This window comes from Peromyscus californicus, unplaced genomic scaffold, assembly GCF_007827085.1.
Source record: "Peromyscus californicus insignis strain IS unplaced genomic scaffold, ASM782708v3 Scaffold_1__1_contigs__length_55948999, whole genome shotgun sequence".
Lineage (NCBI taxonomy): Eukaryota > Metazoa > Chordata > Mammalia > Rodentia > Cricetidae > Peromyscus > Peromyscus californicus.
This window is the reverse complement of record NW_026294492.1, coordinates 19,814,766-19,828,121: the sequence shown is the minus strand read 5'-3', so window position 1 is coordinate 19,828,121 and position 13,356 is coordinate 19,814,766. Positions and strand designations below refer to the sequence as shown.

General features: G+C 45.1%; 1 protein-coding gene across 1 annotated transcript in view; it reads right to left on the bottom strand.

Moving 5' to 3' along the window:
* Selenoi (selenoprotein I) overlaps nucleotides 1-13,356 on the bottom strand; it is a 40,378-nt gene that overhangs the window by 6,824 nt on the left and 20,198 nt on the right. Inside the window, exons 5-9 of the mRNA XM_052746067.1 lie at nucleotides 12,206-12,468; nucleotides 10,737-10,845; nucleotides 6,450-6,498; nucleotides 4,224-4,404; nucleotides 3,156-3,341 (exon numbers count right to left, since the gene is read on the bottom strand). Coding sequence (XP_052602027.1) covers nucleotides 3,156-3,341; nucleotides 4,224-4,404; nucleotides 6,450-6,498; nucleotides 10,737-10,845; nucleotides 12,206-12,468 — 788 coding nt within the window. The remainder of the gene's footprint in view (nucleotides 1-3,155; nucleotides 3,342-4,223; nucleotides 4,405-6,449; nucleotides 6,499-10,736; nucleotides 10,846-12,205; nucleotides 12,469-13,356) is intronic.

Genomic DNA, 13,356 nt, shown 5'->3' with positions numbered 1-13,356 from the left:
TATGTTTGCTCACCATGCGTGTTCAGTGCCCAACAAGTCCGGAAGAAGGCATGTGATCCCCTGGAACCGGAGTTACAGATGGCTGTGAGCCTTCACGTGGATGCTGGGAACTAAACCCAGGTCATCTGGTCCACTGAGCCATCTCTCCGGCTCCCCTTTTTCGTTTTAGATTTATGTGGGGAGAGGGGCACATGTGTGCCACCGTGTGCATGTGGAGGTCAGATAACAGGGCGCAGGGGCTGACTGGCTCTCTCCTTCCTCAGGAGGTTCTGAGACCTGGGAACAAACAGCCACTTCACTGGCTCCATGAGAACTCATTTTTATTTATTAGTGTTGGATATGTGTATAGTGCATGTGTGCTATGTCACACTTGTGGACAGGTGGAGGTCAGACGACAACTCTGTGGAGTCAGTTCTCTCCATCCATCTTTATGGGGGTTCCAGGATCAGACGCATGTTACCAGGCTTGCAGGCCTCACCTGCTGAGCATCTCACAGGCGCTATTGTCCAGATTTTACCAATAAACGTGTACTACTTTTATAATGTAAAAAAGACTGAAGGCTGAAGTGGGGATCAGTGAGTAAAATGCTCACACAGCACGTGTAAGACACTCGGTTCAATCCTCAGCACTGAAAAAACATTGGTACTGAGGCTGGAGAGACGGCACAGTGGTTAAGAACGTGTACTGTGCTTATAGAAGACTGGAGTTCAGTTCCCAGACCCACATTGGCAGCTCATAACTGCCGGTAACTCAGCCCCACAGATCCACAGGACCTGATTCCCTCCTCTGGCTTCCACAGGCACTACACTCACATCACAACTCCACACACACAAAAGGCATGTGTTTTGGTGGAAATGCAGTTTCTAAAGAGATGATTCTAGCCAGGTGTGGTGGCACACCTTCACTCCAGCTCTCAGGAGGTGAAAGCACGTGAGGCAGAGCTACGTGCCTCCAGGCCTGTCTGGTCTCCAGTCAGTTCTAGACCAACTAGGACCACACTACTGTGGTGGTATTGTGTTCCCCAAAATATTGTGCACTCCAATAAACTTATCTGGGGTCAGAGACAGAACAGCCACTAGATACAAAGGCTAGAAAATGGTGGCGCACACGCCTTTAATCCTAGCACTCCAGAGGTAGAAATCCCTCTGGATCTCTGTGAGTTCAAGGCCACATGCCTTTAATCCTAGAAAGCGAGCCTTTAATCCCAGGGAGTGATGGTAGAAGGCAGAAAGATAAGGCGTGAGGACCAGGAACAAGAAGCATTTGGCTGGTTAAGCATTTGGCTGGTTAAGCTTTCAGGCTTTCGAGAAGCACAGTTCAGTTGACAGCCATTTGGATAGGAGGACACAGAGGCTTCCAGTCTGAGGAAAGAAGATCAGCTGAGAAGTTGGCCAGGTGAGGTTAGCTGTGGCTTGTTCTGTCTCTCTGATCTTCCAGTGTTCACCCCAATACTTGGCTCCAGGTTTGATTTTACTAATAAGAACTTTTAAGATTCCTGCTACACACTATATAGCGAGACTTTGTTTGGAAATTACAAGACACTGGCAATAGCATTCTATCACTCATATGATCAATGAAAGAGCAAGATAATGCCCAAGAAAATTGGCAGAAAGCATATAATGAATCTTTAAAAATAAAAATATAAACAATTATCTGACATCAGTTCATCAGGTTTCTCACAACAATAATCCAGAAATAAGGACGTTTGGTTCGTCAAACCGACTCTCAGCAGGGCTCCTTTCAAACCAAACACAGGGAGCAGGTGCTAGAGCGGCAGTGTGGATGTACACACTGGCCCCTGCAGTTATCCTCTCAAAATGACACCAATCAAAGACAAGAGTGTTTCAACTCGTTCATACTAACGGTGTAAAAACTAAATCACTCGGGAAATCAGGTCAACTGATGAGGACTAGTAAACTGGGTACTATTGGTGAGCTCCCTGTTAAACTACAATGCAGCAATGACTGAAATATGTAAAATAACTAGAAAACTGGAAAAGCTGTTCCGGTGGGAGGGAGAGAGAGGCACACGGTTCTGACATCATCGTCCATTCATCCTAACGTGACTCTTACTCAGGAGGAGAGCAGTGGGTGTACAAAGTGCTTGTTTATGTTTGTGGTTTCTGGAGACAGGGTTCTGCCACGAAGCCCAGGTTAGCCTCAAGCTATCTCCTGCTTCTTCGTCCTTAGCACTGACAGCGGTGCTCTGCCCCTTCTGGAAATACTAACCATCTTCCTCTACGGTTTTTCATTATTTGCTGATAAAGGTAAAGGCTCCTGAGATAAAAGCTGAAATATTGCAAATGACTTCCTCTCGTCTAAAATTCTAGTCTGCCCAAGCTGGCCAGTTGTTTTTGTGGTTGTTGTTTTGTTTTCTAAACCTGACATAAGGTAGAGTCATCTGGGAAGAGGAACCTCAACCGAGAAAATGCCTCCATCAGACTGGCCTGTGGGCAAGCCTGTAGTTCCCTTTCTTGATTAATGATGTGGGAGGGTCCAGCCTATAGAGGGTGGTGCCACCCACAGACAGATAGGCAGTCCTGGGTGATATAAGAAAGCAGACTGAGCAAACCACAGGAACGAACCAGTAAACAGTGTTCCTCCACGGCCTCTGCTTCAGTTCTTTCTTGCTCAGGGCTCCTGCCCGGACTTCCTTTGATGATGGACTGTGATATGAAACTATAGGCAGAAATAAACCCTTTCCTTCCCGAGCTGCTTTTGGTGACAGTGTTTATCACAGCAACAGAAACCCGATTCCAGTTCTCACGGGATTAGGAAGAGACAGGGGAGTACTATAAACCAATGTTACTTGTTTTCCCCAAATTAAATTAGTAAGCAATAAAAATGTCCTAGGACTAAAGAAACAGAAACTAACCGGATTATTTGGTCTCACATAGTGAAAAGCACAGACAGTGTTTTCTCAACAAGAAAATCACTTATATAACGATTTAAAATAACAGCTCATTACCCATAATCACTCACTTAAAAATAATTTGTAGTTGGTATAATCAGTAGAAAAGTGTCTGAAATTACACACTTACATGTCACCTAAACCTTGGGCGTCTGTCTCCTCCCCACTCCCAGCTGTTACACTAAGCCAGCCTCCTCTGCAGTTTCCCCATAGAGTACATTCCTGCTCCGCTCTCCATTACTCACCACTTGTACTCCGTAATGGATGTGAGCCAGAGTGAAGGCTGCCGTGAGCCCGTGAAGGAGAAGACTCTCCAGGTGGGAGGCTGCCGCACCCACGCTCACTGTGGTCACCACCAGGAAGAGAGGAAGCAGCAACCAGTTCAAAGTCGGGCACCGAGTGCTGCTCATTTGGCAAACGATTAGCTTACACTTGGGAGAAGCAAGGAGAGAGGAGGGAAAGAGGGGCATTGATTAGAAAGCACTTTCCAAACCGGCCACACTTCCAAAGCTGCTTTCAAGAATATTGTCAACAGCTCCAACTGCTCAGGGCCCCAGCTGGCCCGAGCCCAGCCTTGAAGCACTGATCTCGGGACCGTGTCAGAAGAGATAAGACAACGCAGTAAGGCTGTCTGCTGGTTCATCTCCACTACGAGCTGGACTAGACTTAGAATGGTCTCGGAAACACACCTCTGGGCATGTCTGTGCAGAGTTTCCCCGAGAGGTTTAGAGGAGGAGGGAGGACCCACTCTCTATGTGGGCAGCGCTATCCATGCGCTGGAGTCCTGGACTGAGTAGAAAGAGAGAGGGGAGCCGAGCACAGTCCCTAGCCGCTTCCTCACGGCCGTGGACCCACACTGTGACCTGACACTATGACTGCCCGCCAGGATGAAGTCTTTTCCTTCTTACAGCAAAACGAACCCTTCCTTAAGGGAGGGGCCTGTCAGGTTCTCTGCTACGAGATGAGAAAAGAGCTAACCTAGATGCCACAGAAGGTATTTCCTCACAGTGTGGTGACAGCTTAGACAGGAGAAGGAGCTCCCAATTTTAAAACTGTGCCATGTGAAGAACAATTTCCAAACAGCCCCTAAGCCTTGACACAACCGAACTTCTTCATGGAATGACAACCTCCGACCTCCGACCTCCAACCTCCAATCAGCAATGAGCACCTTTCAAAGCTGCTTTGATTCTTTTTCTGTTTTGTTATTTTGGTTTTGTGAGATGTGGTCTCGTATAGCCCAGGCTGGCCTTGAATTACAGGCATAAGCTACCACATCAGGCTTAGGTGATTTTTTTAAAAATAAAAAGTCTTACTGTGATATTGGCAAAAGCTGTTCCAACCATGAAGTAGAATATTCTAGGGTGGATTTCTAAAATATCTGAAGGAGAGCGGAGGATCCACACTGTAGATAAAACGAAGAGCAAGCACGGAGAGAAGAGAGGGACCATGGCTTCATAAACGGAACTGTGCTTCAGGGTGTTGCTTTTGTAACTTCTGAAAGATCAGTACAGAACTCCGTTACATCTAAGGCACACACCTAACACCTACCGTCTCCAAACTCCTTTCACATGTATTCTTAATGTGTATTTACAGTCCCATAGCACAAAGAACAACATCATTAGCCCCACTTTAAAGACAGGCTAAGTTAAGAAGAAATGCTCTAAATTTATTAATTGCTACCAAGGCCAGGATTACAAGTGAGGTTCCGCCTGATCAATCCCCCCCCTTCCTTCGTTTCTCTATTTTAGACAGGGACTCACTTTGTAGCCCTGGCTGGCCTGGGACTCACTATGTAGATCCACCTGCCTCTGTCTCCAGAGTGCTGGGATTAAAGTAAGGTACTACCATGCCTGGCCCATGCCTGGCCCCCTTCTTACTTTTTAAACCAAACAGTCAACAGCTGTCATAAGAATGGAAAGATGGGGTTAGAGAGAGAGAGAGAGAGAGGGGGTTCTCAACCTGTAGGACGTGACCCCTTTGTGGGGGGTGACCCCTTCACAGAGGTCACATATCAGATATTTACATGATGATTCATAACAGCAGCAAAATTACAGATATGAAGTAGCAACGAAAACAATTTTATGTTTGGGGGTCACCAAAACACGAGGAACTGTATTAAAGGGTTTTGGCATTAGAAAGGTTGAGAAACTACTGGCTTGGAGATTAAAAGCCCTGACTATTCTTCCAGGGGTCTGAGTTTGGTTCCCAGCACCTACATGGAGGCTCACAAACATCTGTAACTCCAGTTCCACGGGATCTAATACCCTCTTCTGGTCTCCCTGGGCAACAGGAATGCATGTGGTACAAAGACATACATGCAAGCAAAATACCCATACATATAAAAAAAAATTTAAAGGGATACGGATTTTAGGGCAGATATATTTCACACAAAAGACCCTGAAGAGAGACGGCCAGCACATCTCGGTGTCTCTAAGTACACTGGAGTAATCCAGCATGCCCGCTCATGTGAACAGGGCTCCTGTTCTAGTCTTGGTTTAGTTATTGATCACATTACCTTGGACAGTGTGTGGCCCAATCAAAGCCTCATCTATAAGAGGAGGAAATGACTCGAATGATCAGTATGGCTTGCCAATTGTAAATGCTATCACTTTATTATTATTGTTTTTTTAAAGACGGGGTCTTACTGTGTACTGTTGGCAGACCTGGTACTCAGTACACAGCCCAGGCTGGCTGGCCTCAGCCTCCGAAGTGCTTCGATTATGAGTGTGCCCCACATCTGACTTAAAATGTACCAGTCCTATAGATGACAGTCACCACAACAGAAGCTATACAGACATGGATAAGAGTCCGGAAGACAGAGCTGAGCGCTAAGGGACTGAGTAGGAAGAACAGGGTAAAATAACAGGAGCAGAGGAAACAACCAGAGCAAAGTTATTGAGATGTGAAAGAACAAAATATATTTGGACAAAACAAGGCAAGGCAGGACAGCCAGCAAAGATGGGTGTGCACAAATCGGAATGGAAAGTCCACCTCTACCCTACCTCAGAACCATTCCCCAATGTGAGAACGGCAGCATGAGGTTTGGTCCTAACCCACACCCACACTCAGAAGTGTTACCTCATTAACGACACTGTGATTCTCCACGACAAGAATGTGAGCAAGTCAGTATTTCACAAGAAAATACCCACTCCTTCTGGGGAGATTCACTCACAAAAGTGACAAGCTTGAAGCCGGCTGAGCCCCAAACCTTCACAAACGCCCTGACCGTTTTACAGTATAGCTGAGCTGACGACATTAGCCACCAGAGACAACATCAATGATCACTTTCCCACTCTAGATCCGAAAGAGGCTTCTAAACCTTTTCAAAATGTCCAAATCACAAAAGTAAACACTTAGCCGGGACTGATGGCGCGCACCTTTAATCCCAGCACTCAGGAGGCAGAGGCAGGTAAATCTCTGTGAGTTTGAGGCCAGCCTGGTCCACAGAGTGAGTTCCAGGACAGCCAGGGATACAACACAACTGTTAAAGATTGCCTTTTCTTTTTTTTCCCCACAACTTAAAAAAAAAAAATACTTACCTAAAAAAGTTTAATAAACTCATTGGAAGAGTCACACATAATGCACAGCCTAAAAAGAAGAATATTTAAATTATTATGAATTTCAAGAGTGATTATTTTACAGTAACTGCATCCATGAAAAAGTCTGGTATTTTAGGGCCAGTAGTCTTCATGTTCAAGCTTATTACTAGAGGAAAACTCCTTGTCTAAAGAGCAGTTACAGGTGAGAGAGGTCGGTACAGTCTGTGACCGTCTGAAGTGACCAGCCTGTAGTTCACTTCGGCTTGCCATCAACTGCTCACAGAAACAGGACACTCTGGGCAACCTGGCCTTCCATGCCTCATTTCCTTCATTTTTGGAACAGAAAAATAGTAGTACCAACCGCACAGAGCTTGAAAACTGCAGGGACTGTTACACATAAAGACACCAGAGCAGTGCCCAAGTAGAGCAGACTGGAAGTCGATGTGAGCTACTCCAAGGGGGGAGGAGGGCAGACACCACTCGGGATCTGCTGCTTCCTGTTTATCTCTAATCTTCCCAGAACCTTCCGTTCTCTCCCCGGCCCTATCCATGCAACGTTTATTTATCTCAAACCTAAAAACGATGCGTGGACATTCTGAGAAAGCCCACCGACTGGGGCCCTACGGCACAGTCACCCTGTCACACGCCATCGTTTGCCAAGTTCTAGAGCTGCTTTTCAGTTCTTAACATTCACCTGCTCACCGTGCCTCCAGGAACTAGGCTCTTGAAATCGAAGCACATTAAGCATAGAGACAGTCCGTGTTCTACGAAAGTTACCAAAGGACAAAAACCACCTTTATTTATTCTCTAAGTGGACTTTATTCTCTGTTCTCTAAAGAACACGGAACTGTTAAAGACTTATCTCTTAAACTCTAAATTTCAAGTACACAATGGAGATGGAACCCATAGATGCAAACCTGCTTTTCAGATTGCCATAATTTAAGGCCGGATAATGGAATTGCTACAGAAAAATCAGACAACTCGTCTAGAAAAGGGAAATGAGATATGATCTAAGAGTATTGTGGCCACAAAAAGTGTCTTATTCCTCACATTTCTAACTTATCACATAGGAACTTCCAAAAAAACCAACCAAGACGGGGGACTAGAGAGAGACGGCTCAGCTGCTGGGAGCACTGGCTGCTCTTCCAGAGGACCGGGGTTCAGTTCCCAGCACCCACACGGTGGCTAATAACCACCTGTAACTCCAGTTCCAGGGGATCCAGTACCCTCTTCTGGCCTCTGTGGTACACGGACATGTGTGCAAACGAAACACTCATACACACAGAATTAAAAAATACAAACTAAGCCATCGACATGGGGCTGAAAGATGACTCAACCGTTAAGAGAATCCAGGTTCAGATCCCAGCACCCACATGGTGGCTCACAACCATCTGTAACCCCAGATTCAGAGGCTCCAATGCCCTCTGCTGGTCTCCATAGGCACAAGGCATGCACACGGTACACAGACATATATGTAAACAAAACATCCATACACATATAAAATAAAACTAAAAACAAACAACAAAAAATTCCACCAAGTTAAAAAGTATCTTAAAGGGAAGTTTATGAAGACCACAAGTGAGAGAACTGTAATTAATCAACCCAAAGGATTAATGCAAACAAAACACAGGAGCCTGAAGGCAGTGTTCAAGAATTCTATTGGGGAAAATGGGCTAGCGTATAAAAACACACAGGAAAACATTCTCATTCATGAGAAATACAAATTGAAACTATTCCAGTGTATCATTTCTTACCCATTGGTTAACAAACCTTACAATATACTACATGGTGAAACTTAAACCATAAATAAACAACTATGACTAACAAGCATTTTCACAACAAAAAAAACCCAACAACACTATGGAGTGGGATATGGAAGTGTTCAACACAACTGCAGGTATTTGTCTTTCGTTAACAATTCTACTTCTAGGAATCTCTATCACACTAGCCTGACCAAAAATATGAAAAGACACAAGCACAAGACTATTCACTACGGCAGTGTGTGCAAGAGCAAAAGCCTGGAGACGATCCAAACACTGACTGAAACACGCTGGTATATCTCTACACTAAAGTATCAGGAAGCCGGAAGAAGAGATGAGGAAAACCCCTAGACACTATCACGGATGTACTAGCAAGTGTGAGTGTGGGGGGGGGGGGGGGGCCACAGAGAGGGAGCTACAAACAAGGTGATAAAATGATGCATGCTTTCCTAAGCCATGAATTAAAGCTGAGAATACGGCTGGAGAGATGGCTTAGTGGGTAAGGACAAGCCCGACAACCAGAGTTCTATCATGGTGAAGGAGAGTTGTCCTCTACACACCTCTCTACCTCTCCCTCCCTCTCTCTCTCTCTCTCTCACACACACACACACACACACTCACACACACACACACACACACACACACACACACACACACACACACACACACTCACACAAATAAATATATAACAAACGAAAACTAAGAATGGCTGAGGGAAAAGGAGAATAGGTAGAATATAAAGCTATACTTCTGAGCTGGAGAGATGGCTCAGCGGTTAAGGGAACTGGCTGCTCTTCCAGAGGTCCTGAGTTCAATTCCCAGCAACCACATGGTGGCTCACAGCCATCTGTAATGAGATCTGGCGCCCTCTTCTGGCATGCAGGCAGAACACTGTATACATAATAAATAAATAAATCTTTTTTTTTTTTTTTTAAAAAGAAGGTATTCTTCTTTGAATATATTGCTTTATAGATTTCACTTTGTAATCATGAATATTTTTCTATAACTACAAAGAATAAATTTCCAAAGAAAGCCAATCCTTATAAGTTGAAGTAAAATTTAAATGTATATATATCCAAAAAAGCTGTCCCAACACTAAGTGGTACCTTTATTATCAGGTTCCATTTGCAATCATCATTTTGACTTTACATGGTATTTTCATCATCAACCAACTTTAGTCCCCTAGCTGCCTGCTGAACGAACAGCTAAACAAAGATCAGCAACGTCTGTGAGTACCATCAGGTGAAGAGTAAACACTAAGTTAGGACTGACATACAACACCTGAACCCTCTCATCATTATAACAGAGACGCCCAGACACTGTGAGCTTCCCGATGGGCTCACATTCACTTTGGAGTTAGCCCGGGAAGGCATCGGGAGGACAGCGGACTGTGCACAGGACAGCAAGGGTGGTTTGGAGGGCAGCAAAAGACAAGGGTCCTAGAGGAAATACTGACCATCTGTGAACATAAGATGCACACACACAGGCTACTGATCTGTTGCTTTATCTAAACACAGCCCTGCCTGTCCTTGCTGGTGAACCTCGGTAAAGGACAGAAACTACACAAGGCTTAGAAACCGCCGAAAGGCACAGACCTTTCGTGGTCTGGGCCACACATTTAGAAAACACTATTTTATCTACCAAATGTTTATCGGTATAAAGTGGTTCATTTTTTTAAACCTTGAGAAAGTCACTTTTCCTCTCCCACCATTTAGTGACTCTCTCAAACAAGCAGCTTGTCCCATGGAGGTTTGCTACATTTTATATTTAAGTGTTAAATTTAAAGAATATAGAGACATCTACCGTCTGAGGCATTTTTAAATGTTAACCATGTGCTTTAATAGACACTTAAGCCAGGCATGGGAACACATATCTCTAATCCCACCACTTGGGAGGCGGAGGCAGGAGGAGCAGGAATTCAAGGGCTTGGTTACATAAAATCCTGCCTCAAAGAAACAGAAAGAAAGAAAAAAAAATGGGGCTGAAGTGATGGGGTGGACAAGAGCCCCTGTGAAAGGAGGGGTGGTACAGGCTGGAGCAGGTGTGGTGGCTTCTGTTTACCATGCAGGTTGCCTTCTCAGGGAGTAACAGACAGGGCACAAAAATGGTAACCACACCCCAAACCCCCAGGGTTCCCCGACATAGCACCACGGTACCCAATGGAAGAGAGGCTTCATTTTTCATAAAAGTCTCCATATTTCATCTACTCTTTCAAATGAACAATTTTCAACTTGAAATCCACTAAATGTAGGTCCTCCAATTCAGTCCAGACTACACGGGAAAGCAACTTTACAAAGCTTGTGTGCTGATCTACTCTGGCATTTCTGTCCGACTAGGAAAAGCCTGCTGCTCAACAACAAAGCACCTTGTCTTCTCTAACATTCTGGTGGAAACCCTGTAGGGCCGTCGGGCTGTTCTGCTCGCTGGGGAACAAGGAAAGAGGGTTATCACTTGCTATGGTCACACACTGGCTTTTGGTAGGTAACAGAGTGATGGTTAAAACAGGCTTCGACATGGAGCTCCTTACCAATAATCATTGCAGTGAATAGGTCTCTATATAAGAAATTAAACAGGAAAGGTTCATACCAGGCCTCAACTCCCACCACTGCAGTCACTATGTAGACAAAAGAAATAGTCTGGAAGGAAACACAGACAGAACAAGGCGGTATCAACAGCTGAACAACGAGGAAGCCAGCAGTGCGTTACGCATCATTAAGTCCAATCAAAGTGATTACTAAAAAGGGCTTAAAACTGCTCTGCGGTAAATCCTCTTCCCCTCCAATACCGCCATTAAATAGCCGCCATGTAGGCAATGCAGGCAAGTGGTCACCATCTGGAGCCCTTCAAAGGCAGCTCACAAACCGGTTAGGTCATAGGAGGACTCCATTTGTCCACCTAACCAACTCCATCAGCAAACGTGTACCCAGCTTCCGGTTTCTCTACTGGCTTCTTACGGCAGACGGAGAAACAGCAGCACAAGAAGCCGAGAGCCCAAGGCAGAGAATTAACACAGGTCTATGCGACGAGACAGAGCTCGCTGCTCGATGGAGTCGGCAAGGAGGACAAATGGCCCACAATCCAGTCCTATGTGCACTTTCTCCAGAACATAAAACAAAAATCAACATGTCTAACTAAACCATGTTTAAGAACATTAAGAAGTTATTAAATTTTAACATAAATAATGGCATTGTAATTATAACATTTTTAAAGATTTTATCATTTAGAGATACATTACAAAATACTTAACCACATTTCTGTAAAAGAATTAGGAAAACACGGACAGCATTCATGACGCTAGAGGCCATGTGGAGATAACTGCTAAAGCTAAGGACTAAGTCCATTAAAGGTTCACTGTCACGTTTTACTTTTATATGTTTGAAACCAATGATGTGCTGGGTGGTGGTGGCCCAGTCTTTAGTCCCAGCCTTCAGGAGGCAGAGGCAGACGGATCTCTGTGAGATCAAGGCCAGTCTTGTCTACAGAGTGAATTCCAGAACAGCCAAGGCTACACAGAGAAACCCTGTCTCAAAAACAAAAACAAACAAAGAAAAAAAGAATCCAATAGTGCTAGGAACAGAGCTTATGGACTTTTACATGTTGGGCAAGTACTCCAGCACTGTGTTACATCTCCATCCCAGAAAAAGAAAATGTTACAGCATCAATTCTCTCTCTCTTTTTTTTAATCTTTATTTTTTAAAAAAATTTTTAAATTTTATGTGTGATTTGCCTACATGTATGTCTGTATACCACGACTGCCTGGTGCCCAGGGAGGCCAAAAGAGGACATCAGAGCCCCTAGAACTGGAATTACAGACAGTTGTAAGCCACCATGTAGGTGCTGGTATTGAACCTGGGGCCTCTGAAAAAAGAGCCAGTGCTTTTAACCCTCCAGAGCCACCTCTCCAGCCCCACACATCAGTTCTAACTTGCTAATGCCTAACACAGTGAAGGGCAGTAAACACTCCAAAACATGCAGAGCATTCAGGGCAGTACTTACCACTTGGCTAATGTCATAGCCCCAGGGCAGGAAAAGAATGCCTGTGTTATACTTTTCCCAGTGAGACAGGATGAAAGAAAACAGAACTACCCAGAGCAGGAGGTAAAGGACGAAAACACTGACGCCAGTCGGTCCGCGTCCGAAGATGGAGTACACAGTCACAACAAAGTAAACACATGACCAACTATCCAGGCCATGGTCAAAAAGCTCCCCTAAAGGGGTGCTGGAATTGGTTCTGCGTGCCTGTTTTCCATCCACTCCATCTGCAACAGAACACAGAGCACAGACAGGTCAACAGCTGGCCAGCACGGAGAAATCAGCTTCAGGAAACTGCTGGAAAGACACAAAACCAGTCATCCAAATGTTGTGCTGCTCTGAAGTACTCCAGAGTCTACTCTAGAGCTCCTGCAATCCAAACACCTCAGAAATAAGGTAGTTCCTTCTTAAAAGATTATTTACTTGTTTGTTTGTTTATTTGCACTCGAGCGCACACACTTGAGCCACGGATGTGTAAAAGGTGCCAAAGGCCAGAAGACGGCACTGAATCCCCCGGGGCCTGCTCTGGGTACTGGGAACAGGACTCCGATTCTCTGGAAGATCAACAGCACCCTTACCCACGGAGCCATCTCTCCTCCGGCCCTACAATTTCTCAAGGTAGAATCTAAAAACTCACATCATCTGACACTGAATGGCGTCATTTCAGATCTAAGAAGGAAGCATTCTAGTTGGACTCCAGACTCCTCCACTCAGCTGTGGCACAAATCTCAAGTTCTCACAGCATTCCCACGGTTGCTCGTTACGGTTTCTAACTAAGCACTTCTTGCTCCAGGAGTCAAAAGGACTTCAGTCATCACACTCCTCTCTCTCACCCTCTGTGAGCTAAGGGTCTCTCTTCACAGCTCTGCTCTTCCCCTCACTTGAAGGCAGTCAGCAGATACTATGACCCAACTGGTTGAACCTGTACATCGCACTCACTGTTCTTGGTGTCATAAAAATGACAAGAAGGGGCAGGAGGGACAGCTCAGCAGTTAGGAACACCGGTTCATCTTCCAGAGGACTCGGGTTTGAGTCCCAACACCCATGTGGTGACTCACAACCATCTGTAATTCTAGCTCCAGGGGATCTGACAGCCTCTTCTGGCCTCTGCAGGC